General features: G+C 53.7%; 2 protein-coding genes across 8 annotated transcripts in view; one reads left to right on the forward strand and one right to left on the reverse strand.

Moving 5' to 3' along the window:
* Window positions 1-8061: 8061 nt before the first annotated feature.
* Window positions 8062-16001, forward strand: ARX (aristaless related homeobox). Of its 4 annotated transcripts, XM_069034277.1 has the most exons (6): window positions 8062-8339; window positions 9434-10154; window positions 11425-11470; window positions 13421-13490; window positions 13575-13749; window positions 14698-16001. In XM_069034277.1, the coding sequence occupies exons 1-6, from the start codon at window positions 8147-8149 to the stop codon at window positions 14936-14938; spliced, it is 1446 nt and encodes a 481-aa protein (XP_068890378.1). In that variant the 5' UTR covers window positions 8062-8146; the 3' UTR covers window positions 14939-16001. The 4 variants fall into 4 exon arrangements, with proteins under 4 accessions (XP_068890378.1, XP_068890303.1, XP_068890523.1 ...); XM_069034202.1 differs by having other exon boundaries at window positions 13421-13749; XM_069034422.1 differs by lacking the exons at window positions 13421-13490; window positions 13575-13749.
* A 2988-nt stretch (window positions 16002-18989) lies between these two features.
* The window catches only part of POLA1 (DNA polymerase alpha 1, catalytic subunit), a 188026-nt gene continuing 182798 nt past the window's right edge, over window positions 18990-24217 (reverse strand). For 3 of the 4 annotated variants that reach the window (XM_069034547.1, XM_069034801.1, XM_069034718.1), the window contains exon 37: window positions 18991-21046. In XM_069034547.1, the coding sequence (XP_068890648.1) occupies window positions 20874-21046 (173 nt within the window). In that variant the 3' untranslated portion in view covers window positions 18991-20873. Of the gene's footprint in view, window positions 21047-24217 lie in introns of all 4 variants that reach the window. The other variant, XM_069034628.1, reaches the window with a different exon arrangement.

The following is a 24217-nucleotide window of genomic DNA, read 5'->3' on the forward strand; positions in this document are numbered from 1 at the left end:
CAATTTACAGGCAAATTGAATTTTTTTCCATTAAGAAAAAAACACTTTGAATTTGGAAGGAAGAAGTCTGCTCCCTACCAGACAGTTAATACTTTTCTGTGATGTCATGCACACCAAGGCCCCAGCTATCCATGTTCTTTGGGAGCATAACTAGTGTTAGCACAGACACTTTTAAGAAACTCCATTCTTAATTATTTTTCAGAACATCAGCTTTTCCTCATTTTTGTCTTCCCATTTAACTCTCCTTTATGAATCTAATCTGTTCCTGATTTGGATACCTTGGGAGAAACTCTTCCATCTATTCACCTCTACAGGCTTTGCTGTGTTATCGATGGATTGTCCTCAGTGCAGTTTGGGAGATCTCTGCTCTGTGTTCTCAGTGGTGTAAATCTGGGAGACAGCAGGTTCATTCATACCTCAGCACTTACACAACACAGTTTATATCCATAACGCATCCCCTTCCTACACAGCATGACAGAGTACTCTGAATCTTGCATTAAAGGAGATGTAGAATATTAAACAGATAAACACGGATGCTATATCAGAATAGATCCTTTAGCTATCTGAGCAGCATTCAGCCTTGATTTATAGCAGGGATGCTCCATATAAAGGGGCCAACACCAAAAAAAAACTAGGAGAAGCACTGACAGAGAGCCATTGAAGAATTTTCTCCATGTGGCCATGAGCATCAGCCTGTTCCCAGGAAAAAATGCCCATTCCTTTCTGTGAAATGCAGGTTTTTCTTAACCAAAACCATCTTTTTCAATCTTTATGAGGTAGTGGTGCCCCAAGACAACAGCCAGATGCAATGGTGCCCACAGATGTAGAAAATAGTAATAATAAATATGGTTTTAAAGTTAGATTTTTTTTAGTGGAATGGTCCAACCAAGCTTCACAGACAGTTTGCTTTCTCTTCCCTCTATTATTCTATTTCACTTCAGCCATGCTTCTGGATTAAAACACCCTGATCTTATGGATAACATCTCCTGAGCAATGAAATGCCCGACCAGCTCCAACTCATGCCCTTCCCGGGATCGTTCTGATTCCTGCTCTGCCCCTGCGCGGCTGCATTTACTGAAATAGAACACAGCACCACATGAAGGTCACATCGGAGATAGTCAAAGAGGGTGCAACATTGTCCTTTGCTCATCGAACGCTCATTTGAATTTTTAATGGCTTTGCTTTTCAGCTGCGTTCACACCCCCTCTGCAGTGAGTTGAGCGATCGCATTTCAGGGGTCCGAGTGCCTGCGAAAAGCCCGGGCTGAGGGTTGCCCACGGAGGAGCTGAGGAAGCCCAGCTGTTGCATTCACACACACAGACGCTCACACCCTATTTGCACAACCGGGGTGTTGCTGGCGCAACAGGCGGGCAAAGCAGTCGATACCAGGAGGTTTATTTGCCCAAGTACAGCTAAACAACGGGAACCATTTGCAGGCAAGCCCTTCTGCTATTCATTTAAAGTAACCACTGGAGCATCTTAGATAAATACGTTTGAGAAAACAGTGCTCTTGCTCATGGATATTCCACGAGCCGGAGAAGAGAATACATTTGACAAATAAATTATTTGTTATGAAGCCTTTGCTCAGTTCTAGTCAGCACATACAAAAGAAAGTAACACAGAAGGTATAACATTAAATAAGCCTATTATCATCTTTTTAATTTTTTTAGACCACTGTACCTTAATGCATTAATAATTTCATTGAGTTTCTAAGGCTTACTGTGTGAAAGCTACTTGGGATTTTATCCATGGGTTTTTTAGGGTCAGAAAATCCATATTTCACTCCATTACTCAATCTCTTGGAAGATGCAGTCATAGGGGCTATAGGACACAGAGCTCCACACAGTTCTTCTTATATTTAGACAAAACATTTACGTTAGGTCAAAATATATCTTCCAGAAAAGGAGTGGTCTTGATTTGAATCCACATAGTTCTAGGAAATCCACTTCCTTGCAGAAACATCACTGCAGTCAGAAGGGACAGCCAGAGCCTGTGGAAGTGTGGGAAGGCTGAGATCCTGAGAAAAGGACACAAATGGAAATGGCAGGGAGAGGAAAATACGTGAAAGGCAGGAGGCTCCTGGGTAAATCTGAAAGACTAGAAAAGGCCTTTGAGTGACTCTAAGGACCCAAGATGACAATGGGATGGGATGGGATGGGATGGGATGGGATGGGATGGGATGGGATGGGATGGGATGGGATGGGATGGGATGGGATGGGATGGGAAGCTGGCAAAATGGAGAGAGACAGTATTGATGGCATCCCAGTCTCAACCAGCAAACTGCCGGCCCTGACAGGATTTCATGAAGCCAAGCACTTAGGAACAAAAAAACAAAAAGAGAGTTGGGATGTACCAATAAAGGTCAGCTACCTGGGGAAGATGGCATGCTGGCAAAGGACACACACACCTCTGTCCCCAAAGGCAAACCTGAGGCACAAACAAGAGGAAGGCACATGGTCTCCAGGAGGGAGAGCAGGCGGTGGAGGGGTTGTACCACCAAGCTGTGTGCCCAGCTCTGTTTTTTCAAATGATTTCCAGGTGTACTGGTTTGGTGACAAGGCTCAAGGAATAAGTAAGTTAAATGCAGTAACTAAATCCAACAGAGTTTATGGTTGGTGACAGCATTTCGCAGAGACATCACTGCAGACCCGTTCTGTCTTATGATCATGCAAAAAAAAAGTCACCCCAAAATGAGCTGGGAATGCTTCTGGAGCATGGACCAGAGGAGAAGTTTTGAGTTACCAGATATGGGAAAACAGCAGAAGATAAATAAAGATAAGACACATTCACCTAAATTAACTGCTGTCCTCTGTCTGTAGTGAAACCTATGTTAACAGGAAAGTAAACTAAGTAATTAAAAAATAATGACAAATGAATAAAAAAGAATTGAGAAAATACTCTTGTAAAATTACATCTATGGAATGTGGCCCAGATTTTGCCTACACATAGATATGGGCTAAACCTGATGCTTATGAATAATTATTCTGGAGTCACCACCACTGCTGATGTCAAACCTCTGTCCAGATGCCAATTATTACTGAAATTGCCCCCTGAGCTTGCCCTGAAACCAAAGTGAGCAACAAAAGCTGGGGCTGCTTTAACAGGCAGAAAAGAGCAGCACTGAAAGTCACCAGACAGTCCAGCTAACTGTGACCTGCACTGACACCTGGTGCACAGGGCTCTCCCAGCTCACCCCGTGCACAGATGCTGCAGCCTCATGTCCAGGGGAATAGGCTGAAAACTGGCAAAAATGGTGATGTGAGTCCAAAAAAAGCAATACTCGCAAAATGAGTTTTTCCCTTGGATGTGAATTCAAATGTGCTGAAGTCCAACATCATTCTGCAAAAAGATTTTGGTGCAGTGCCCTAGTGATTGCTGCTGGGTATGGATTACCCAATGTTTAAACTCTCAGTCTGCTGTGATGGGATTACAGTTATTTTACATGAAATGAGAAGTTGTTAAGCCATTGAACCCTGAGGTGTATTCAGGTGACCAGTGACTTGTCAAAGCCCCAGGGGACACAAAGAGATGCTGGTTCTCCCCCAGCTGTCCGATCGTGGCTGTAGGGTATGTGCAGCTGTTCTGTGATCCCCCATGACTGTCTGTAGGGTATTAGCCAAATTTTTTAAGCGTTTTACGAGACTCTTGCAGAAGACTTGAGTAGTTCTGGTGGTTGCAATCAAGGGCAACCACCCATCTCCACAGCTCAGGGCTGAACTGTGCAAAGTCAAGGCTGTGCCCAGAAAAGGTTTCAGAACAGTACTCTCCATAAAGCTGAAAAATGTATCTTGAATGTGGATTGAGATAAAACGCCATGAGGCTCACAGGGGGAATCATGGGCCAGTTCATCACATCTAAACGGCATCAGACATTCCTCCACTGCCTGGTACCAAGGCATCCCGCCTTCCCTAATGCCCAGCTGTACTGCTTTTGTTCACAGAACCATAGTTCGGAACACTTGGCGGGGGTAGAGAGAGAGGGCTGTGCTGGGGGGAGGAATGCAACTAAATCACATCTCTTGGAGACCAATGGTCTCCCGTGTTTCATTCTCCTGCGCCCTCGGGTGTGGGGCGCTTCAGACCCCGACGTTCTCTGCGGCTGACCCTGGGTTACCCAGGAGCTGTGGCTCCCACAGCATAGAGCCGGAGGAGGACAGGGCCAGGGCACCTAGCACGTCGAGGAACGAGGAGAAAACTACAGCGAAAAGCTGAGAGGGCAGGCAGTTTCTATACCTCCCTACCGACAGATTCTGCACAAGAGGTTTTTTTCCGCATAGACAGTGATGAATCAAATAGTGATATCTATAGTAGATAGTGATGAATCAGGATTTTAAGTAGTTGTTATCGTTTTCTTCTCCATTGCAAAGAGAGTAAAAAATAAACAACAAGCAGCTTGTGTAAAACCTGGGGATGGGCTGCGTCCGCCGCTGCGGCTCCACCCATGCGCAGGGCTGGCAGGGAGCGGGAACCCACCGGAGGGGTTCCCGACTTCAGCAGCTGTAACGAGGGTTGCGGGACGCGCCGGGAACGGGATGGGTACAAACTGCTCACGGACTAAAAGCTGCCGTGTGCTCAGTCGATGGGTGACAAACCTGTGTTGCCGGTGGCCGCCGCAGTGAGGGCAGGTCCTCTCCAGCCGAGGAAGACGCTGTTCCCTGCGAGGTGAACACAGCCTCTCACCTAGTCTTGAACCGATCCTGCACATTTCCAACCGCAACGTCTGAAACAGAGCTTAGCCCTGTCCCCGCCCTAAGATCAAACACCTTTCCCCAAGCCTGACAGCGAACTGCCATTTTGTAGCCACGTCTCCTCGCAAGGATGGTTTCGGGGGGGGAGCGGTCCGAACGACGGGGCTCTGTAAAATGCGAAAGGAAGATGAACAGGGAAAAACAGTGACAAGCTCAAACCCCATTGCAAACACGGTCCCCGGGCCACCCGGGCAGGTCCGGGAGAAGGGTGTGTGCTGATGCTGCAGCCGCCAGGCAGCCGTCGGGCGGTGGTCCCGCGGCAGCCGCGGTCGCTCTGCCCCGCCGCGCGGCCAGGCGGAGCAGCGCGGACAGCTGCGGGTCTGCTCCGCGCTTCGAAGCGAAGCGGGGCGGGCGTCGCCCCCGCCGCGGCCGCCCGCTCGGAGGGGAGACAGCGAGGTGCACTCCGGGCCGGGCCGGAGGGTCCCAGGGCAGTGCGCGCCGGGGCGCACCGCCCTCGCCCCTGCGGTGGGAATGGGTGGGTCGCAGAGAGGGCGGGTGGCCGGCAGCGCCGGTCCCGGCAGCATCAGCGCTCCGGCCGCTCCTTCCCGGCGGGGCCCGAGCGGAGCCGGGCGCGGGAAGGTGCGGAGGCCGGCCCCTGGGAGAAACTCATCGCGGAGGCCCTGGGTGCGCGGAGCCGGAGCGGATATTGTTCTGGCAGCGGCAGTCGAGGGTGTTAATGTAGGCTGTCTGGAGTGAAAAGAGGCAAACATTTCCGTTTGTGCCCTCCTGCCTCTCTCAGCACTGGCTGTCAGTACCCGGGCTTGTTATCCGTACAAGGTATCAGTTTGTTTGGCTGAGCTCAGCAAGGTTTTCTTCTCCGAGCAGAAACTATAATTGCTATAATTCTACTGTATCATTTGGATCATTGCAGTATTGTTGTTTTCTCTCTCTCGTTCTCTCCCTGTAACACTGCAATAACGCGCTCCAGTGTTAAATTAGCAGGTTGCAGGGGGAAGGGAAGAAAAGAAGGCGAGGGAGAGACCATAAATGACTAAAAGTTTGTTTAAAAAATAAATAAAAAACCAAAGTGACTTGGCAGAGGCGAGCTCGCATCTCAAAACATTTTTGCCTGAGAACGGGAGTGCTGCGAACCCACGCTCCCCTCGGCAGGGCCTGCCTGGGCGCTGGAAAGCGGGGCAGAGGAGGCCCCCCGGCCAGACCCGGGCACAGAGGGGCGAGGGACCGGGGCGAGAAAGGAGTGAAAACCAGTTGCAGGCGGCTGGAAGGCCGCAGCAGGGCTCCCTGCGCTCCGCCCGTCCCCGACAGCCTCCAGCTCCCGCCCGCCGCAGCCTGGCTCACACCGCCAGCAGCCACCGCAGGGTCTCGGTGCTGGTGGAGCCCTCGCAGATGCCACGCCGAAGGTGCCCCGTGCCCTCCGGCTGTCTCCTGTGCCCCGGCGGGTTCGGATCCCCCCATCTCGGGCAGGCAGCGCGGCAGCTCTGCCCGTCCCGGCTCTGCCACTCGCAGTGTCGCGGCTCGCCCGCACCGGCTTGGCCGGCACCCGGCACGACAGCGAAGCGAAGGCAGATGCAGGCCGGCCTCCCCGGCTGCCGGAGCGCCGCTCCCGGCCCCGTCGTACCCGCGGCTCCGCGTAGCTTTTCCAGGGCAAGCCCCGGCAGGGAAGCCCGGTGGGGAAGCCCCGGTGGAGCCGCACGGCACGACCGGGGCGAGAGCAAGAGGCAGCAGCCCCTCTGCTCGCCGAGCTTCGCCAAGGGCACCCCTGAGTCTTCCTGTCTTTTTTTGTTGTTGTTTCTTGGTTGGTTTGGGATTTGGGGTGGATCTTTTTTAGTTACTGGGTTAATGAATTAATTGCCACTCGTGCCGGGGATGGCGAAAGCTCCCTAGAGCTGAGCACCGATGGCAAATAGCAGTTTTGCGCACCCGGGCCAGGGGCACCCTGCAAAGCCGGGCCCGGCTGGGGCCGCCCTGCTGTATATCGCGGGGCCCGCCGGCCGCGCACGTCGGGGCGCTTCCCGCTGGCATCGCCCCGGCCTGCGGATCAGGGGGAAACGAGGAGGGATGAATGAGGGGCAGGAGCCCTACGGGGCCCCGTTCCCAGGGAGGGGACGGCTCTGGGTATAACGTTTGTCCCCGCGCGGCACGGACGGACACGCACCTTTAGAGCTTGGAAGTGCGTGCGTGTGCGCACACGGGCGTGGACACAGCCAGAGCGATGTTCTGCCCACGCCAGCACGGACACACGCACGCACTTGCTTATCTTTTCTCTTAATTGTCTCTGGTTAATTAGGAGACGTCAGTTCCGCACGGGAATTGTGGCATGAGCAGGGAAAATGGGGCTGTCTCCTCTTCGGTGCTCGGGGCTGGGCATCACCCGAACAAGCGAACGGGTCATTTGCGGTGACTGGGAGCAGTTTCTCCGACGTGTTTGTGCTTGCGGGAATCCAGGATCAGGCGCGCACATGTGAGCGGGGGACAGGCAGCTGTACCGTGCCCATGAAAATTGTGCCCAAACTGACCAGATAGGGAGCCTGAACTCGTGACCGCCCAACAGGGAAGGGAAAGGAGAGAGCATAAAAAACCGTCAAAGGTCTTCCGGCCCCGAAGCGGCGTGGAAAGCGCCGGCGGAGAGGAGATGTGTATGAGGAGAAAAGCGGAGGCTGTCAGGGCAGGGAGGGGGATGCCGGACAGCACCGCAGCGGGCTGCGCGCCTTGCCCTGCCCGGGGGAAGCTTCTCCGTGCTCCCGCACTCCGGCGGGTCGGGCCCCGCCGTGCCGCCGCCACTGCAGGCGCTGCCCCGGTGTTGTCACAGAGAGCCCCGAGCGCGGAGCCGGCATTTCAAACACGGGCGGCGAGCGCGGCGAGCGCGCGGCCCTGCGCAGCTCCGCGCCGGGCGGGCGGGCGGGAGCTGCCCGGGGGAAAACACGGCGCGGATCCCCCGGCGCCGCCCACGCCATCCCGCTCGGGAATCGCCGGGGGCTAGGGAAGGGGCGGGCGGGGAGCGGGCCGCCGTCGGGGCGAGGGGGTGGTGACGGGGCAAGGCGTGCCACGGGGGCTCCGCCGCCGCCCATCCCGGCCGCCCCCGACGGCTCCCCCGAGCGGGTTCCCGGCGGCTGCCTCCCCCACGGAGCGGGGGCGGAGCGCGGCGGGAGGGGTGGGGCGGGGAGGGGGGGGGGCAGCGCGGTGACTCGGGGCGGGCGCCGATCCGGGGCGGTCCGAGCCGGGCTTTGCCGGGCGCCGTCTGTCGGCGGCCGCCCGGCCTCCGGCGGGAGCCAATCAGGGGGCGGCTGCCCGCACGTGGAGCCGAGGGGACTCAAGAGCGCCGCGGCCGCCGCTCACTCCCCCCGTGACGGGCGTCCCGGCGGCACCGGGCAGCGCCGCGGGGGCGTCCGCGCCGCCGCTCCCGCCCCGGCCCCACGGCTCGGCCCCGCCGCCGCCGTCATGAGCGGCCCCTACCCGGAGGAGAGCTGCGCCGAGCGCCCTGAGTGCAAAAGTAAATCGCCAACTTTGCTGTCCTCCTACTGCATCGACAGCATCCTGGGCCGGCGGAGTCCCTGCAAGGTGCGGCTGCTCGGTACCGCGCCCACCCTGCCCGCCATCGCCGCCCGCCCCGACACCGACAAGGCCGCGCAAGGTAAGCCCCGCCGTCCCATCCCGCTCGTCCCGTCCCGTTTCTCCGGCGTCGGGCAGGGCCGGCTGTGTGTCCCCCGTTCCCTGCACAGCCCGCGGCTCGGCCCCGGCCCCGCTCCCCGTCCGCACCCACGGCCCCGCGCCGCCTCGGAGCTGCGGCCGCCGTTATTCCGTTACCGTGCTCGTTAGCGGCTGCTGTGCTGCCAGGAAGCGCGGCCGGAGCCGTGCCCGGAATTCGTCACAATTCTTTCCCTGGGGGTCGGGTACCCAGTACCGAGCTCTTTAGGCTGCCCTTACTTTCGATATAGGTGTAATTTTTAAAACCAAAATAAACCGGTACGAGATGCGATCTGTACGGGGAAAGCCTCGCCCGTTCGCATTAAACCTGTAACGGGTCTGGGCGAGCGAGCTGGGGCCGCGCCCGGCAGCAGCCAGGGCGGTGATAACGGGGCGCCGGCAGCCGCCGCCCCCAGCCCCAAGTTGGGAGCAGCCCCCTCCGCAGCCGCGGAGAGCCCGGCTGGGCAGCTCTCATGGGCGGCCTCACTCCCGCGTTTCCCGGCGTACACCGGCGGGCGGGATTCTTGCCTCCAAAACCAAAACCAGACTTGGGGAGGAGGGGAAGACGATAGGAGGGGGGAACAAAACAAAAAAAAAAGCCAGCGGAGGAATGCCGGGCGGGCGCAGTGGGACCAGCGCTGCCCCGCCGTGTGGGATGGGGTCCGGCGCTGGCCCCTGTCGGAGAGCTGCCGGCGTAGGCCCGGGTCTGCCGGAGCCCCTGCAGCCTGTCCCGGCCCTGAGCGGGGCGCTGGGCCGGGCTCAGCAGCCGGGAGGAATCTCTTCCCAGGCCGGCAGCAGCGGCGCGGGCAGGGACCAGCCTGAGGGACAAGGCAGGGGGTCTTGTCTCGGTACGTGGTGGAAAATAGTGCACGAAGGAGGGCTGTGGGACTGAGCTCTTGCCCTGGGCTGTATTCGCGCAGATCCTTCTGACCGTGTCTCTCCTTCTCTCTTAATTTCTTTCTTTCCTCCGCACCCTTCTCCCCGCCACGCCTGCCCGCTCCTTCGACTGCTGCGGCCGTCTACGCCACTTTCATGGCTCAGGGTCCCCTAAGGGCAGCCCCCCCTTCGAGCCGGCCGAGCTGCACCTTCCCCCCAAACTGCGCCGGCTCTATGGGCCGGGCGGGGGCCGGCTGCTGCCGCCGCGGGCGGCGGGGCCGCGGGGGGACCGGCCGGAGGGGCGACCGGAGGGGGGCGCGGGCCCCGTGCCCGCCGCCGCCCCGTGGGACACGCTGAAGATCAGCCAGGCGCCCCAGGTCAGCATCAGCCGCAGCAAAAGCTACCGCGAAAACGCGCCCTTCGTGGCGCCGCCGCCCGCCCGGGACGAGCTGGGCAGCCCCGCCGCGCACGTCGAGGAGCGGCCGGGCCCTGCCGCGCCGGCCGCCGAGGAAGAAGAGGAGGAAGAGGACGAAGAGATGCTGGAGGAGGAGGAGGACGAGGAGGAAGAGGAGCTGGAGGACGACGAGGAGGAGGAGCTGCTGGGCGAGGACGGCGGGGGGCTGTTGAAGGATGCCCGCCGGGGCGCCGCCGCGGCCCCCGGGGCGGAGGGCGGGGATCTGTCCCCCAAGGAGGAGCTGCTGCTGCACCCCGAGGACGGCGAGGGCAAGGACGGCGAGGAGAGCGTCTGCCTCTCGGCCGGCAGCGACTCCGAGGAGGGGCTGCTCAAGAGAAAGCAGCGCCGCTACCGTACCACCTTTACTAGCTACCAGCTGGAGGAGCTGGAGAGGGCCTTCCAGAAAACCCACTACCCCGACGTCTTCACCAGGTACGGGCGCCGGGGCCCCGGCCGAGCGCGGAGTGAGCGAACCCCGGGGGGATGGGACGGGGCCTCAGTGTGCTGCACCCCCGCCTCCAAACCGCCCCCGGCGGTGAATCCTGCCTGGGGCACCCCCGGGCTGGGAGGAGACGGGGAACAGGGCCGGGCTCAGGGGGGACCCAGTGCCGGCAGAGCCCGGGCAGGCCCGCCTGAAGGCCGCCGCTGGGGGCTATTTTTACCAGCTGCCCACCCCTCCTCTCACCGCGGCCGCGCCGGGATCGGTTACACGCTCCTCGTGGGCTGGAGCCGGGCCCGGGGAAGCCCCGGCAGCAGCAGAGATCAAAGCGCCGCTGCCTAAAAATACCGGCCCGGCACGTCGGGGCCTCTCGCTGCCCGGAGTTGCCCCCAGAGAGCCCAGCGGGGCCCGGCCCAGCTCCGTCCGCACTTTCGGGGGCAATTTCCCGTTGAAAATGGGAGCTTGGTGGTGGGTCTGGCCAGCGGCTCCTCTGAGGGAAGCGCAAGCAGGGAGGCAAAGCCGCCAGCCCTCTCCCCGCGCTGACCGAAAATTGCAGCTCCCCCCTCCCGCCTTAAGGCCAGATGGGGGTTGAGTCCCCAAAATCGCACTTTTCGATCACGAAGACCCTCCCGGTTTCTCGTTTGTTTTGTCCGGGGAGTGCGGGGGCGAGGAGGGCATTGGAACAGGAGTGTTCACTGGGTTTTTTTTTCCCTGGACCTCGGAGCCGCGCATCGCCCGCAGGGCTCACCTCGGGGCGCTGCCTGGCACCGGCCCCGGGAGCGGCTGCCCCGGGCTGTGTATGAACATAATGCGCTTTTTTCGTTGGTGTTTTTTTACGGCTTTGGGTTTTGCTCCAGGGCTTTTCATGCCCGGAGGGCGCGGGGCTCCGGCCGCAGCAGGGTCCCGGTTATGCTGGGAATGGTCCTCTCTGGACCATGGAGCTGATGAGCGATTGTCCAGTGCCACAGTGTTTTCCGATTTGCCCTAATTGTGGCAATGTGAACCTCCGTGTGGAGCTGCCCGGCTGCCGTGCCTACACGGCAGCTGCAGCTGGGACCGGCCGAATTTGGGGAGCGGCGGGGAGGGGATGCCAAATCCCGAGAGTCCCGAGAGGTGCCCAGCTCGGCGTCCCGGAGCCGGGCTGAGGGCAGCGACAGGCGGTGTCCGCCTGCGGCCCGGCCCCACTCTCCTCGGGCACCGGGATTTCGGGTGCGGGAGACTCGAGGTGCCACGGGCTGACGGCGGCGTCTGTGTCTCCCCCAGGGAGGAGCTGGCCATGAGGCTCGATCTGACAGAAGCCCGAGTGCAGGTGAGTGGCAGCGGCGGGACTGGGACCGGCGCGTCCCTCGGCAGCGCCTGGGGGAAGGGTGGCCCCGGCCCTCCTCGGCGGCGCGCCCGGCCCCGCCTGGGCCGAGCCATCGGCTGGCGAATCCCAGTGTGATTAAAACTCGGGGCCCCCACGGGGCTTCGGTTGTTAGAAACCCGCTCGGCCGCAAGTCGGGTATTTGGCTGCCATCAAATCTCCAATCGGGCTTCATAAAAGCCCACTTAGTGCTAGAACAAACAGGGCCATTTGAAGGCGAAATGTTGTTTGATTTCCTCTCCGCCTGCAGAAGGAGCTGGCTAATGCTATTTGATTTCCCATTTTTGATAGCAATAAGCCTGCATTGATCTAATAGTGAGTGAGTGCAATGCTATTAAAGGTGTTTGCCGCCCCATACCAGAGTGCATTTCCCAACCCGGGTCTCATAACCAAAGAGACGATAAACATTGGGATGCCCTGATTGCCAACAGAAAACAGATGTCTCTGGGTTTGAAGCTGAGCAAATCACTTTACAGTTAAAATCGGGCGCTGATAAAGCATAATAAATTCCATATGGCTCATTTAATACACAACAGCTTCTTGCATTAGAGGGGCTAATGATGAGATTTGTCCCCTCCTTTCTGTTGACACATTTCTCCATTGTCAAACAGAGATGTGACAGCAAATCAGTATTTTCAGCTCAGGGGAACAAGTCGTGGGAAAGTTAAATAACTTTTTTAAAAGAAAGACACCCCCTTTCTCTCTCCTCTATTCATGGCAGAAGATGTAATTAAGTGAATATGAATTATGAGAGTCCCTTCATTTACCTTTGGGTGTACTCAGACTTATTAATTCAATAAGGGGGAATTGTAGCGAGGACAGCTTGCTAATTGAGTTTTAGCAGGGAGAGACGCTCCCTCCGTGCCAGGCTGTTGCCTTCCCCACGAACACAATGCCTCTTCGTCGTGGGTACCCAGAGAGGCGTGCGTGGAGATCATTCCCACTGAACAACTGTACAGAGAGACCCGCAGCGCTGCTGCCTTTCTGCCTTCCGAGAAGGAAGGGTCTCCTGCTGAGCTCACAAAGCCGAGCATAACGGGAAAAACTCTGCCCACACCTCAAAAGATTTACAAACGTCTGCCTCTCTCAAAGTCTCTGTCCTTAGGTGCGTTTGATGGCCCCACACTTGGTTATTAAGGGATTTTTTTTTCTTTGAAATACGGTTTATTTTCCTCTACCTCTCTCCTGCTTAAAGCCGTTTTATCTCACGAGTTTTGCTTAATGGGAGGGGTAAAAGAGAGAAAGGATGGCAGTGCCGTGGCATCCTAACTAACTTTTATAAAATAGATCTTAAAAGGGCAGCCTTGAAATCTATATTTGCTGCTTTGGTTGCCTCACAAATTATTTCTTCGTTTCAGACGTCAGTGAAATTACAATTTTTCCCCCCTTTCTTTAAATCTGAAGGGGGAAAAAAAGGTCGACGATCCCTAAACGATATAATTTGTAAATATGTCCTTTAACGAAAAAAAAAAAAAAAAAGTCGCGGTGTGGGTGTGAGTACGGAATAATTCCCGCATAGTCCCCCTGGGAAATTGTATTGCCGCTGTTCCGGTGCAGCGAAAGCGCTGCGGGAGCCGCCTCCCGCGCCGACAGCTGCCCGCACGGCCGACCTGCCGCAAACGTGTGCGGGGGTGTTGAACTGCTGCGCCCTCCGGGAGCCAGGGCCCGCGACGGGGCCGGGGGTGTCACCGAAAGCCGCGTGTCGGCCCCCGGCGTGGGTTGGCACAGCCCGGGCTCAGCGCGGCCCCGACACGCGTGGCCACCCCTTTGGGGTGATCCCGCTTCGGGGGCGGCGGAGGAGCGGTCGCCGTCGGGCCGGTGCGGGGCTCCTGCGGGGCTCGCCCCTCCGAGGGCGCGGGCAGGCGTATTAAAACCGGTTTTTCTTTTGGCTTTCAGGTATGGTTCCAGAACCGTAGGGCTAAGTGGCGGAAGAGGGAAAAGGCTGGGGCTCAGACACACCCCCCAGGTTTGCCTTTCCCTGGTCCCCTGTCAGCAACTCACCCCCTCAGTCCATACCTTGATGCTAGTCCTTTCCCTCCTCATCACCCAGCTCTAGACTCCGCCTGGACCGCCGCCGCCGCCGCGGCCGCCGCCTTCCCCAGCCTGCCGCCGCCGCCCCCCGGCTCCGCGGCGCTGCCCCCCGGCGGGACCCCGCTCGGCCTCGGCACCTTCCTAGGCGCGGCCGTGTTCCGCCACCCCGCCTTCATCAGCCCCGCCTTCGGCAGGTACCGCCCGCCCACGCGCGACCGGCACCGGGGGAGGGCGGCCTGGGGCGGAGGGCGCCGGGAATCGCTTCTGGGGCCGCGCGCGCGGAGGGATCGCGGCCCCACGCGGGACCCCCGCGCGCGGCCGCCCCGGCGTTCGAACTTGGAGCGCCTCGCAGCCCGCGACGATTGGGCGCCGCGAGGGTCACGTGCTTGAGCCGAGGCCGCTCATTGGGCGGGAGCAGCCCCCACGCCCGCCCCCCGCGCGGCCGCCGGTTCCCCGTGGGGGCGGCCGGGCCGCGGCGGTCGCGGGAGCCCGGACGGGGCAGGGTCCCCGATGCACAGGCCCGCGGAAAGCGGTGCTCCCACGCAGAACCTGAACGCTTGCGTGGGCTGCCCTGTGTGCACGCGTGGCCTCTGCTTTGCTCAGGGCGGGGGTTGCTGGTATTTGGCCATTCGGGGTGAACAGAAGCCGTGAGCATCTCCGGCCGCGTGGAGTCCGTCATGGACAGCTTTTTTAGCCTCGAGCACGAGTGGGGCTGAGCAGCTTCCACAGGTTCGTGCCGGGACGAGCTCCCGCGGGAGCCGTGCTCCGTCCTCGCGCTTCTTCAGGCGGAGAGTCCGCGGGCGAAGTGCGGAAAGCGCCGGGCGGCTCCGGCAGCGCTGCTCGCGGAGCCGGGGCAGGCGGAGGGTGGACAGGTCCGGGGAACGGGGGGAGCGAGCGCTGCCTGCCCAGGACCGGGGGGTTCCCCCCGCGCATCCCCCTCCCCGCCGCCTGCACTGTGGCAAGTCGGAGAGGACCAGGCTTTTTCCTTCATTTTTTCCCCCCTAAAAACCATCTTTTGCGGGTCCGGCGTCGGGTATTTCCAGCCCCTCGCATCCGTGTTTGGAGGGAAGGAGGCGACCGGGGCCGTGGGTAGCCGGCGGTCCCCGGCGCGCCGGTGACGGCCGTCTCTGCTTCCCTTGCAGGCTCTTTTCCACCATGTCCCCCCTGGGCAGCGCCTCCAGCGCCGCGGCCCTGCTGCGGCAGCCGGCGCCGGCCGCCGAGGGCGCGGTGGGCTCGGCGGGGCTGGGGGACCCTGCCAGCGCCGCCGCCGACCGGCGGGCATCCAGCATCGCCGCCCTGCGGCTGAAGGCCAAGGAACACGCCGCCCAGCTCACCCAGCTCAACATCCTCCCGGGGAACAGCACGGGGAAAGAGGTGTGCTAAGGCACGGCTGCCGTCCGCGGGGTGCGGGTTAGGTTTTTTTAGGGGGGAGAGAAAAAAGAGAGAGGGAGAAAAGAGGGGAGAAAATACGCGAATCAATAAAGGTCACCTCAGACAGCATGAATCAAGACCAAACGGGGGGAAAAATAATAATGATTTTAAAAAGAAAGAGGACCAGCAGCTGAGACTGTAGTAGGTTCTCAAGTTAGGAACGTGGAGAAAGCGAGTGCCTCTCGCATCAGCCCTCACACGAGTGAAACGACACTTAAAACCTCCTGAATAAGTAACTCCTTGGCTGGTACATTTCTGAGATGTACAACGTGTCCATTTCCTCCGTGAACATTACGGGGGAGGGGAGCAAGAAAAGTGGGGGGAAAAAAAAAAAAAAAGAGAAAAGAAAAAAAAGCCCTAATAAAAGTTACTATATATTAGCGTTTCGTACACTAAATATTTTTCCTTCTGTTTATCTGGCAAGAAAAAAAAGAGAAAGAAATAGAATTGTAATTAAGAAAGAGAAAAAAAAACAATAGAGAAGCTAAGAGAGGGGGAAAGCTACCCACATCTTCCTAAAATAACATCCTAGGATGTTAAGTTGGTCTGTTAGAAGCGCTGGAGAACTATTTTACATGTTGCAACGAGCTGCATATGCTAACCAAGGATGCTGCCAGTGCAGACTGAAAGTAAATTTGATGCTGTAAGATAACCAGTGCACTTAGGGGAAAGGGTATATCTTTTTTCTTGTTATATTCTTTATCACTACACCAACCAAGGTTTTTATATCAAACCAAAGGGAAATACACTGCTAGAATATGGACTGTTTAAGTCACTAAACTGTGATTATTGATTCTGTACATACCATTGTTATAAAAAAGAACAGAGCTTTGTATATTTGAAATGTTATAAAACAATTGCACTCAGTGTAGTGTTGTAAAAGTTTGTCATTCTGTAGATTCTTACTGTGTTGTAGATATAATAGGGTTCCTAGACAAATATTTATGTACAAACTCTTTATTTAACTTATTAACTGTAGAGGTTTCTGAAACCCTCAAGAGGCGATGGTACAGTACTTTTTCGTGTAATGTCGTTATTGTTAACACTTTTCCTTGCTATCCGGTGGAGAAGTGCCACGTTCAGAAAATAAACAAAAATATATGTTTAACAAAAAAAAAGGAAAAAAAAAAAAAAAAAAGGAACAAAAGAAAAAGCAAAAAGCCCAGTCCTTGTGGGGGCTGCGGGGCCACCTGTGCCGCGCTGCGGGCGCCCGGGGCCGGGGGCGGCCGGGGCTGAGCCCCGCCAACCTCAGCGCCGGGGACCGCCCCGCGGGGGCTGGGTGGGCGCGGGTCGCTCGGCTGGGGCGGCGGCCAGAGCTCGGGCGGGGGGGAAGCGAGGTGCCGGCAGCCCCGTTTGCGAGGGGATTTGCGGATCGCGGGGTCGGGTGGGGCACCCGCGGCCGTACCTGCCCGCTCTCTGTCGTGGGCACCATGGCGTGTCCCCCCTGCTCCCCACCGCGGGGTGCTCGGGGGTCGTCTCTTGGTGCCAGCTCCCACACCGCGGGAAGCCGCCCCACGCTTCCCCAGCACTCGCCGGGCGGGGACGGGGCAGCCCCAAACTCCGCCGCTGCCGAAAGTCGGGGGCGGGGGAGAAAACCAGGAATTTTGGGGAGCGCTTGACCGCCCCCGCACCTTTGGGGTCACAAAAGTTTCTCTGCGCCTGCCCCTTCGTTCTCCTCGAGGTGAACTTCCGTTTTTTCCCTGTTCCTTTATCACCCCCCGGGTGGTTTTTTCCTCGTCCTTTTTCTTTTTCTTTTTTTCTTTTTCTTTCTTTTTTATTTACTTGGTTTTTGGACGCAGCGTTTCCGTCTGCCTCTTCCACGGAGCAGGGACCGAAATGCGGGAAGCCCCCCGGCCGCACTCCCCGCGGCCCTTCCCCGGCCGTGATGACCCCTGGTCTCCCCCGACCAAGCCCCGGCCCCGAGGGCAGCGGCCGTGGGGCCGGACGGGCCGGGCCGTCGGGGCGCCGGTGTGTGGGGGACTTTTTTGGGGTGACTTCGTCTAATCTCGGCAGCGCTCCACAAAGGCGGGCAGGGGCCAGAGAAGAGCCCATGGGCACACTGAGGGGGCCCGGCCCGGCCCGGCAGGCGGCTCCGCGGGGCGACCCCGGCTCCGGGAGCCACCGGCCGGGAAGCGCCGCTGGAGCGAGCATCGCGCGTGGGAGCCCGCTGCGACCCTTCCCCGCAGCTCCCCCCTCCACCCACGGCATTTCACATCCCACACCCACAACCCCGCCCGCCCCCAGCCGTATTTTTGAGTTCTAAAAACCCACCATAGGCGCGAAAAAAAATTTATCGGAAAAATAAGGCTTGTTCCCTGGACGTTATTAACAGTGCAGCCTGAAATATACATTTTTGCCTTAAAGAAAAGGGAATCATTATCAAGCCATTAGGCATTAAGAAATGTCATTCAGTCATTTTTATTCATTCTGCTGAAATCTTCGTAAAAGCCCGAATCATACTTCTGCAAGCAGCAATTTTGTTAATCCAGGGGGTTATTACTCTGGTCCCTTATTAGGATCTATACTGCTGCCAAGCAATCCTATAACCTTCTCAAAAGAAGTTTACCTCCGTGTTATAAAACCAGTAGTGGTATTTATACTGTGCAATAATTAGTGTATTACCTGAATCCACTAACAGGTTCATTTTATCTCCGCACAAAACCCCTAGTCTGCTTATAGAAAGCTTGTGCCTCCTTTGGTGCTGTTAAAGTGGTGAAAGAGTGAATGAAGGCTGGTAGCACTTTCTCCTTTCGCCGTGCCTTAATTCCCATCTCTTTTTGCTCTCATCCAATTAGTGCAGTGTATTAAGCGGTTTATCATCTCATAGTCAGCTATTGAGAGAAACAAGGCGAACACTTTGCAATAGAGCCTGCTCTCCTTTGACACCCTCAGGTACTTACATATTCCACTGTGCTATGAATAATAGAGGAAGAATAGAGCGCTAATTCCCTCATCAAAGAATGCCTTGTCTGCTGCTTTGCTCAACAACACCATTCTGATCAAAAGAAAAGCAATAAAGCTTAGCATAACAAAACGAAACCTACTTATTAGCTTAGTGGTTAAATTAATGCAGAGCCGCTGCTATTCAAAACCAAGGTTTGAAAACAGCCTCCAACAACCTGATAATGCTGCCTTCGGGATGAAGGAATTTTAATCTGAAATTTGAAGCTGGCACAGATGAGTTAATCTATTAAACTGCTATAAGGAGGGTGCGAGAGAACTATTCAATTAAGGCACATTTAAGGTGCTCTGCAGAAGACGGGGATGGATTCGAAGGGGAAGATGTGCTCCGCTTCGGCCTTAGAAAACTGCCTTTGGCGGCGAAAAGAGGGATTTTGGCACAGCAGTAACCGTGTTTGTGGATGGGAATTGTTTTTCATATCGCATATGTCATCAGCGAAACCTGGCCACCGGCTCCACATATCAACACTCCTCTTCCCCAACTGCAAATAAATACAAATAAACACAAACCTTAATTTTAACAGCACGGGGTGGGGGAGGGGGATACGAGGAGGGAAAGGAAGGGAAGGCGATTCAGGCCAGACCAGCCTCAGAACACAAACCTCCAAACTTCAGTGTTTCCCAAATTATTTACAGCGCAGCATTTACCAGCTCCATTTAATATTAAATGCTATAAAGATGATTTTGCGTTTCCCAGCCTTTCTGCGGGGCCAAGACGAGGCACGATGCCCAGAGCTGATTAGAGAGGGAGAGGGGAGGGGAAAAAAAATCCGGTTTACTCCTTGCCAAGACTTCAGCTCTGATCTGACCAGCTTTGCTGAGAGGAATCAAAAAAAGCCTCCATTCGGGGTAAAAGCCCTCATTTCCCATCCCCTACCGCCCCGGACTGTGGCTGGCCAGGGTGGCGGGGGCTCTGGGGCTCTGCCACTCACAGCTCCTCCACCTCGGTGCGTGGGGGAACAGCCCCTCGCAGGGCCACTCTGTGCTGCTGCACCCTACACAGTCATTCCACAACACTCTCATTTAATCTAAACATCCCTAAACTTGCAAATTAACAGGCTCTTCAGCTGTAATTATACAGATACATACAAGTGCCACAGGGTCAGGTTATGCCATATCTATCCATTTTATTTGTATACCAAATGTTTGGAGGAGAAGGTCACACTTTTCACTTTCCTAAGGCATTCTACCCAGTTAATATCAGTAATATCTTCATAATCCTAATTGGGCCACACACAAAAAAATTTAAAAATCCCTGTGTGAATTTACAAGAAACCAGGATCTCTTGAAGTTCTGCAACTTCAGTATGTCATCTTGGCAGCAACATCTTCTTTCCAAGAGAAGACTCCAAATAAAGTCTGGTTTACAGTATTAACCCAACTAAACACATTGGGAAGGATTGATAGCTCACCAGGGTGGGACAACACCTGCACGACACCAGAGACTGAGTAGGTTCCATTTCTCACTGCAGTGATTCCATGTGAGTAGAAACGAAAGGATTTAGCTCCAAAAGTTGCTAGGAAGATGACTGTGTATCAGGCATATTCAAAGAGACACTACCCATACTGACACACAGCCTCTTCCAAATGCCACTTTAGGGACAAACGAGTATCATAAAATACTCTTAACACAAACAGGCATGTTTCCTCACAGTGCCCAACACGTTCATGCTGATGCTCTTACTTTTTCTTCAAGCTCCCTTTGTTAATGGTTGCTCATCTTAAAAACAGACACACAACCAATTCTGTAAGATGAGGAGAAGTCCACAGAAATATGACCTAGCATGGACTATTTTCAACCATCAGATCATAGAATCAAATTCTCTTTTACTAGAAAACTTTATTTTTTTCCTTCAAGTGTGAAAAAACTTTACATTTTATACTGTTTAAAAGCAAATTTTTATAACCTTACATTAATATATCACATTGCAAACTTAACGGTGAACATGAGTAAAACAATATTTTGTGTACAAAAGCATGTACCCAAATTTCTTCTCTTGTCATATCTGCTTGTCATTTTATCAGAAGTAAATGAAAAATACAATTTGTTTGTAAAAACTAAAACCTCCAACACAGTAATTATTACAGAACAGTAACTATGATTTGCTGCTTTCCATTCCCCTGTTAATGGTTACAATGTCATCCCAAAAATATTTCTCCCTATCGATTGCTTACTTTCAAATACTTTTCATGGAAAGAAAAGAAACAGATTTATATCCTCTGTATGTGTGAAAAGGGTTTTGTTCATGTGCATTGTCTTTACATCCACACAGAAATTTTCAACATGGCAAAATATTATGCTTAAAGATGCTTGGAAAGACTCCTAATAAAAACATGGTCCCTATTTTTAGCACCTCCAGGTTTCAGTCTTTAATGAATTTCAAAGTAAAGCATCCCTACCTCTGTTCAGAAGGTAATAGGACATTTAAATGCATTTAGGTTTAGTATTGTTTTTAATTGGTATGTTTATGATCAGGAAGAAGATAAACCGTGAAAAGGCAAAACATTAGTGCTCCTACTGAGACCTCTACTAACCTCGCTTCCTGAGAGCACCTCTAGTAAATACCCTGGAGCAAAGTCTAGGATCACTTACATTCCAGCAACTCTCACTGGGAATTATCCAATTAAAGCAGCAATTCCCCCACCCCTTTCTCCCTCATAGGTCTAAATACACAACAAAATATATTGCAAAAATCAACTACTCCGTATTTTAATAACCCTGGTTTCTCAATGAAGAAAAGAAAGGAGGATAAAAACACCTTGAATACTTCATGTCCATGAGAATCATACATCCTGTTTTATCTCCCATTTTTCCTCCTCCAAAGAGACAAGATTATTAAAACATAATTGTACATATTGAAATAGAGTATTGCTGAAGAGATCATTACTGATAAACAAGGGACTAGGCTCCCTCCATTTTTAATCAATCACTGTCTTTCATTATTGGACTCTCCCACAGATCTTCCTATACTGATGGTGAAGAGTTTGCCAAGGTTCACTTCTGAGTAGCTACTCATGGACAGGCATTTGTCTACGGTGCTCTTCAGTCTTTTGTAGGCCTCAGAGACTTCTGTCCTGAGTGGCTTCTTCTTCAAATACTCTAGAAGAACAAAGGGGAAAAACCAAAAAACAGAGAGGGATTAAATGACCACAAAAAGACAGGATTTTTGCATTCATTAGGCTGTGAATCACGATATTTCAAAATGAGGTGAATGTCATAGTTAGCAAAAAACAAATTCGTGGCAAGCTCTCCCAAGTTCTGCTGCATTCCCTGCTTTTCCTGCACGAGCTGGTGAGGGGCCATGGTGAGCCTTGGCCATGGAGCCAAGGCTGAAGCTCCCTCAGCCCCACCAGTGTGGGTGCAGGGGCAAAACTGGCAAGAACCACCCCTAGTGCAATTCTGTCATCTAACTGGGTGAAATGGGGGTTCACTGAGTCACAGCAGAGAATGTCAGCAATAGCTGGGCTGGCTCCGAAAGGATCTAATTTAAAATGGGCAGGTGCCTTAAGTTAGAGCAAGAACTATCCAGAGTCCCCAGGGGTTGGAAGCAGGGAGAGATTCTGCCCCACAGTGGCTTCAGAAGTGAAGGAGACCACAATTCACATTCACTTCATGTCCCTTGTCCCTGCTGTTAATACTGACACTGGTACTGTCTGGGACAGACTTATCACCAGCCTTGTGTACTCTCACGTGCACCTTATCTGCAGGATGGGAATCGCGATTCTCAGCATCGAAAGGAAAAGGGAAGTAGCACAAACAAGGGGAATTCCCTGCTACTTTACCCTAAAATGGAGAGAAGATGCCTGGTTTCTCAACCAGGAGATGGCAGGTTCACCTGACACATGAATGAAGAGGCTCCCAAATGCTTGATCAAGAGATGTCTGGAGGACGAGACATTTACTCACCTGTACCTTTATGTGTCTGCAAGGTCATGTGCATGTGCATGAGTCTGCACATATTTCAGCAGCAAAGACCAAACTGTTTTATTTCTGCTGTTTTTTTTTTTTTTGTTAAGTTTTATGCCATTAAAAAAAAAAATCCCAAGGGATTTTGTTTGGGTGATTGTCCAGCTTTTCCTTTACAAAAGCTGTGGACAAAGAATAACAGAGCAAAATATTCCACAATTCTATTATACAGCAATGCCAAGTGGATGAAGATCTGGTACAGTTGTGGTGCTACTTTCCAACCAACTCCACATTCTATAAATACCAGCTCCTACCCAGAAGCCAGTTCCTGCAGTTATACCTTGGAACACTGGATAGCACATACATTGCAAAACAAGGTGTCCTCCCAGGCAGCTTCCCCGCTTTTAAACTGGAGGGACTCCAGTAGAACTAGGAGAGCCCAGCACAGGTACTTACAGGTCAAGATCTCAAGCCATTGAGGAGCAGGGTAAAGCCTGTATCTTGTGAGCAACCAACACCATCACTCTATTCTCATTAGCTTTGCCTGAAAGCTGTTGCCTCATTTCTCCCTGACACCTTCACGGCCCTCCTTGTCTTTCGAACACGTAACAGAGGAGCCTCCATCCCCTCTCAAACAGCTTCTACTGTGCAGCACAAGTTAAGATGAAAAAACAAGTTGTCTCTAAAAACAACCAAGTTTATTTAAGAAAAGGTTTTGGGGGAGAGGGACACACTGGGTTTTTTAAGTCTTTCCATGTAAGGAATGAAATGACTCATTTTTGTGACTACTCACCTCTGTGATGTGACTGAGATGAAGGTGTCCCATCAGACACAGCTTCATCACAGCAGCCAAGTCAAGGACTGCTACATGAGGAGATGGCAGGGATGGGAGGCACGGTGCCAGAAAAAGCTATTACAATTTTGAGGTTTGTGAATTTCTCCTCCCTGAGGATTTACAAATATTTTTTCAGAGCCTCAAATGTTTTAGTATGAGCTCAGCAGATTGTCGCTGGATACAATACAAACAGCAATGTCTTACTGAGCAATTGCCACCTGCTTAGGTTTTCCATGTTATTCACGAAGTTCCACTGAACTCAACTGCTTTGCGTGTAGCTATCAACTCTTTAAAAATTAAACTAAAATTTAAATTAATGATGCCAGACTGAGTAACTGAATACACTGATTAAAAGCACTTGATAAGCACCTTTCATGCATCGTTGTGAAAAAGTTATGTATTGTGCTGTCATACTCAGTTTTGTGTCTGGGCAGTAAGCAAACAGAGGAAGATGCCTAGTTGAAGGTACCACATTTTTACTGTTACTCAGACAGTAATGACTTAAAGTCTATTAGCAGAATTGAGTTTTCCTTAAACTACACCTCCAATACAATAAAAAAGTTGATTATGTGAAATCTGTTCATTAACAGGCTGAAGTCACTATGGCATAAACACATTTAATGATCCTGAAAATATTTAAATATAGGGTTAAATTAAACAAAACTTGAAAATTGTCTTAACCACATCCATAAAAACACCAATCCCACTTTGCCACAAATTGCCATAAACTCTAACGTGTTTATGTATTTATAAGCTTAATGATACAGTAAGTGGGTTCACATGCAACTGCTCATGTTAACCAAACCGTGCTCTTTATACCAAGGAACTGTGGAAAATACCGTCCTTGTACCTCCAAACTAGGCCAAAATAGTTTAAAGCTTCCTGGAGCTCAGGAGGGACCAAGGTAAAATACATCAATGCAAACAGCTGGCACATGTGAACAGCGCAGGAAGGCACATTAATCATTAGAACATCAAGGCAAACAGCAAACCAGGGCTGAAAGTAGAGAACACACATAGAGGCCCATGTACAGCTCCAGGCTTCAGGGCTTCAGCCATCCCACTAACAAAGCTCCCAGCTCCCCCCAACATTAAATCTAAACTCAAATTATATGCAATAACCATTCTGACAGTATGCTTCAAACATTTCTTAGATGCAATTACCCTCGTAGAGGCAGGCAGGAAAGGGTGCACTGAAAAAAAAAGGAGTAATATGAGGGGCCTCGTTGAAGTAATGAGGCCAATTTTAAGTTTCAATTATAAGAGAATGGGAGCCGGGAGCTCCAGGAGGAGAGGCAGGCAGGGCTGTGTCTGCAGCACCATGCATTTGAATGACACAAGTGCATCTGATGACTGGGGAGAAGAGATTTAAAGAACTGTAGTAATACAGAGCAGGGGAAGATGAGAGAGGACACAGCTCCTGATGTGTTTACCTCCTTTGCTGATGGGATATTGACTTTTCCCACCAGGTTGGTTAGAAAGGGGACTATTTACGCTGCCACACAGCAGAGTAAGAATGACAACCAGCATC

This window comes from Aphelocoma coerulescens, chromosome 1 (genome assembly GCF_041296385.1).
Source record: "Aphelocoma coerulescens isolate FSJ_1873_10779 chromosome 1, UR_Acoe_1.0, whole genome shotgun sequence".
NCBI lineage: Eukaryota > Metazoa > Chordata > Aves > Passeriformes > Corvidae > Aphelocoma > Aphelocoma coerulescens.

What these genes read in the sequence shown, in the direction of transcription:
- ARX (XM_069034202.1), top strand. Translation starts at nt 8,147, where the DNA reads ATGAGCGGCCCCTACCCGGAGGAGAGCTGCGCCGAGCGCCCTGAGTGC. An exon ending in CACCGACAAGGCCGCGCAAG is followed by an intron (nt 8,340 to 9,433) that starts GTAAGCCCCGCC and finishes TTCATGGCTCAG; the next exon opens with GGTCCCCTAAGGGCAGCCCC. An exon ending in ATCAGCCCCGCCTTCGGCAG is followed by an intron (nt 13,750 to 14,697) that starts GTACCGCCCGCC and finishes CTTCCCTTGCAG; the next exon opens with GCTCTTTTCCACCATGTCCC.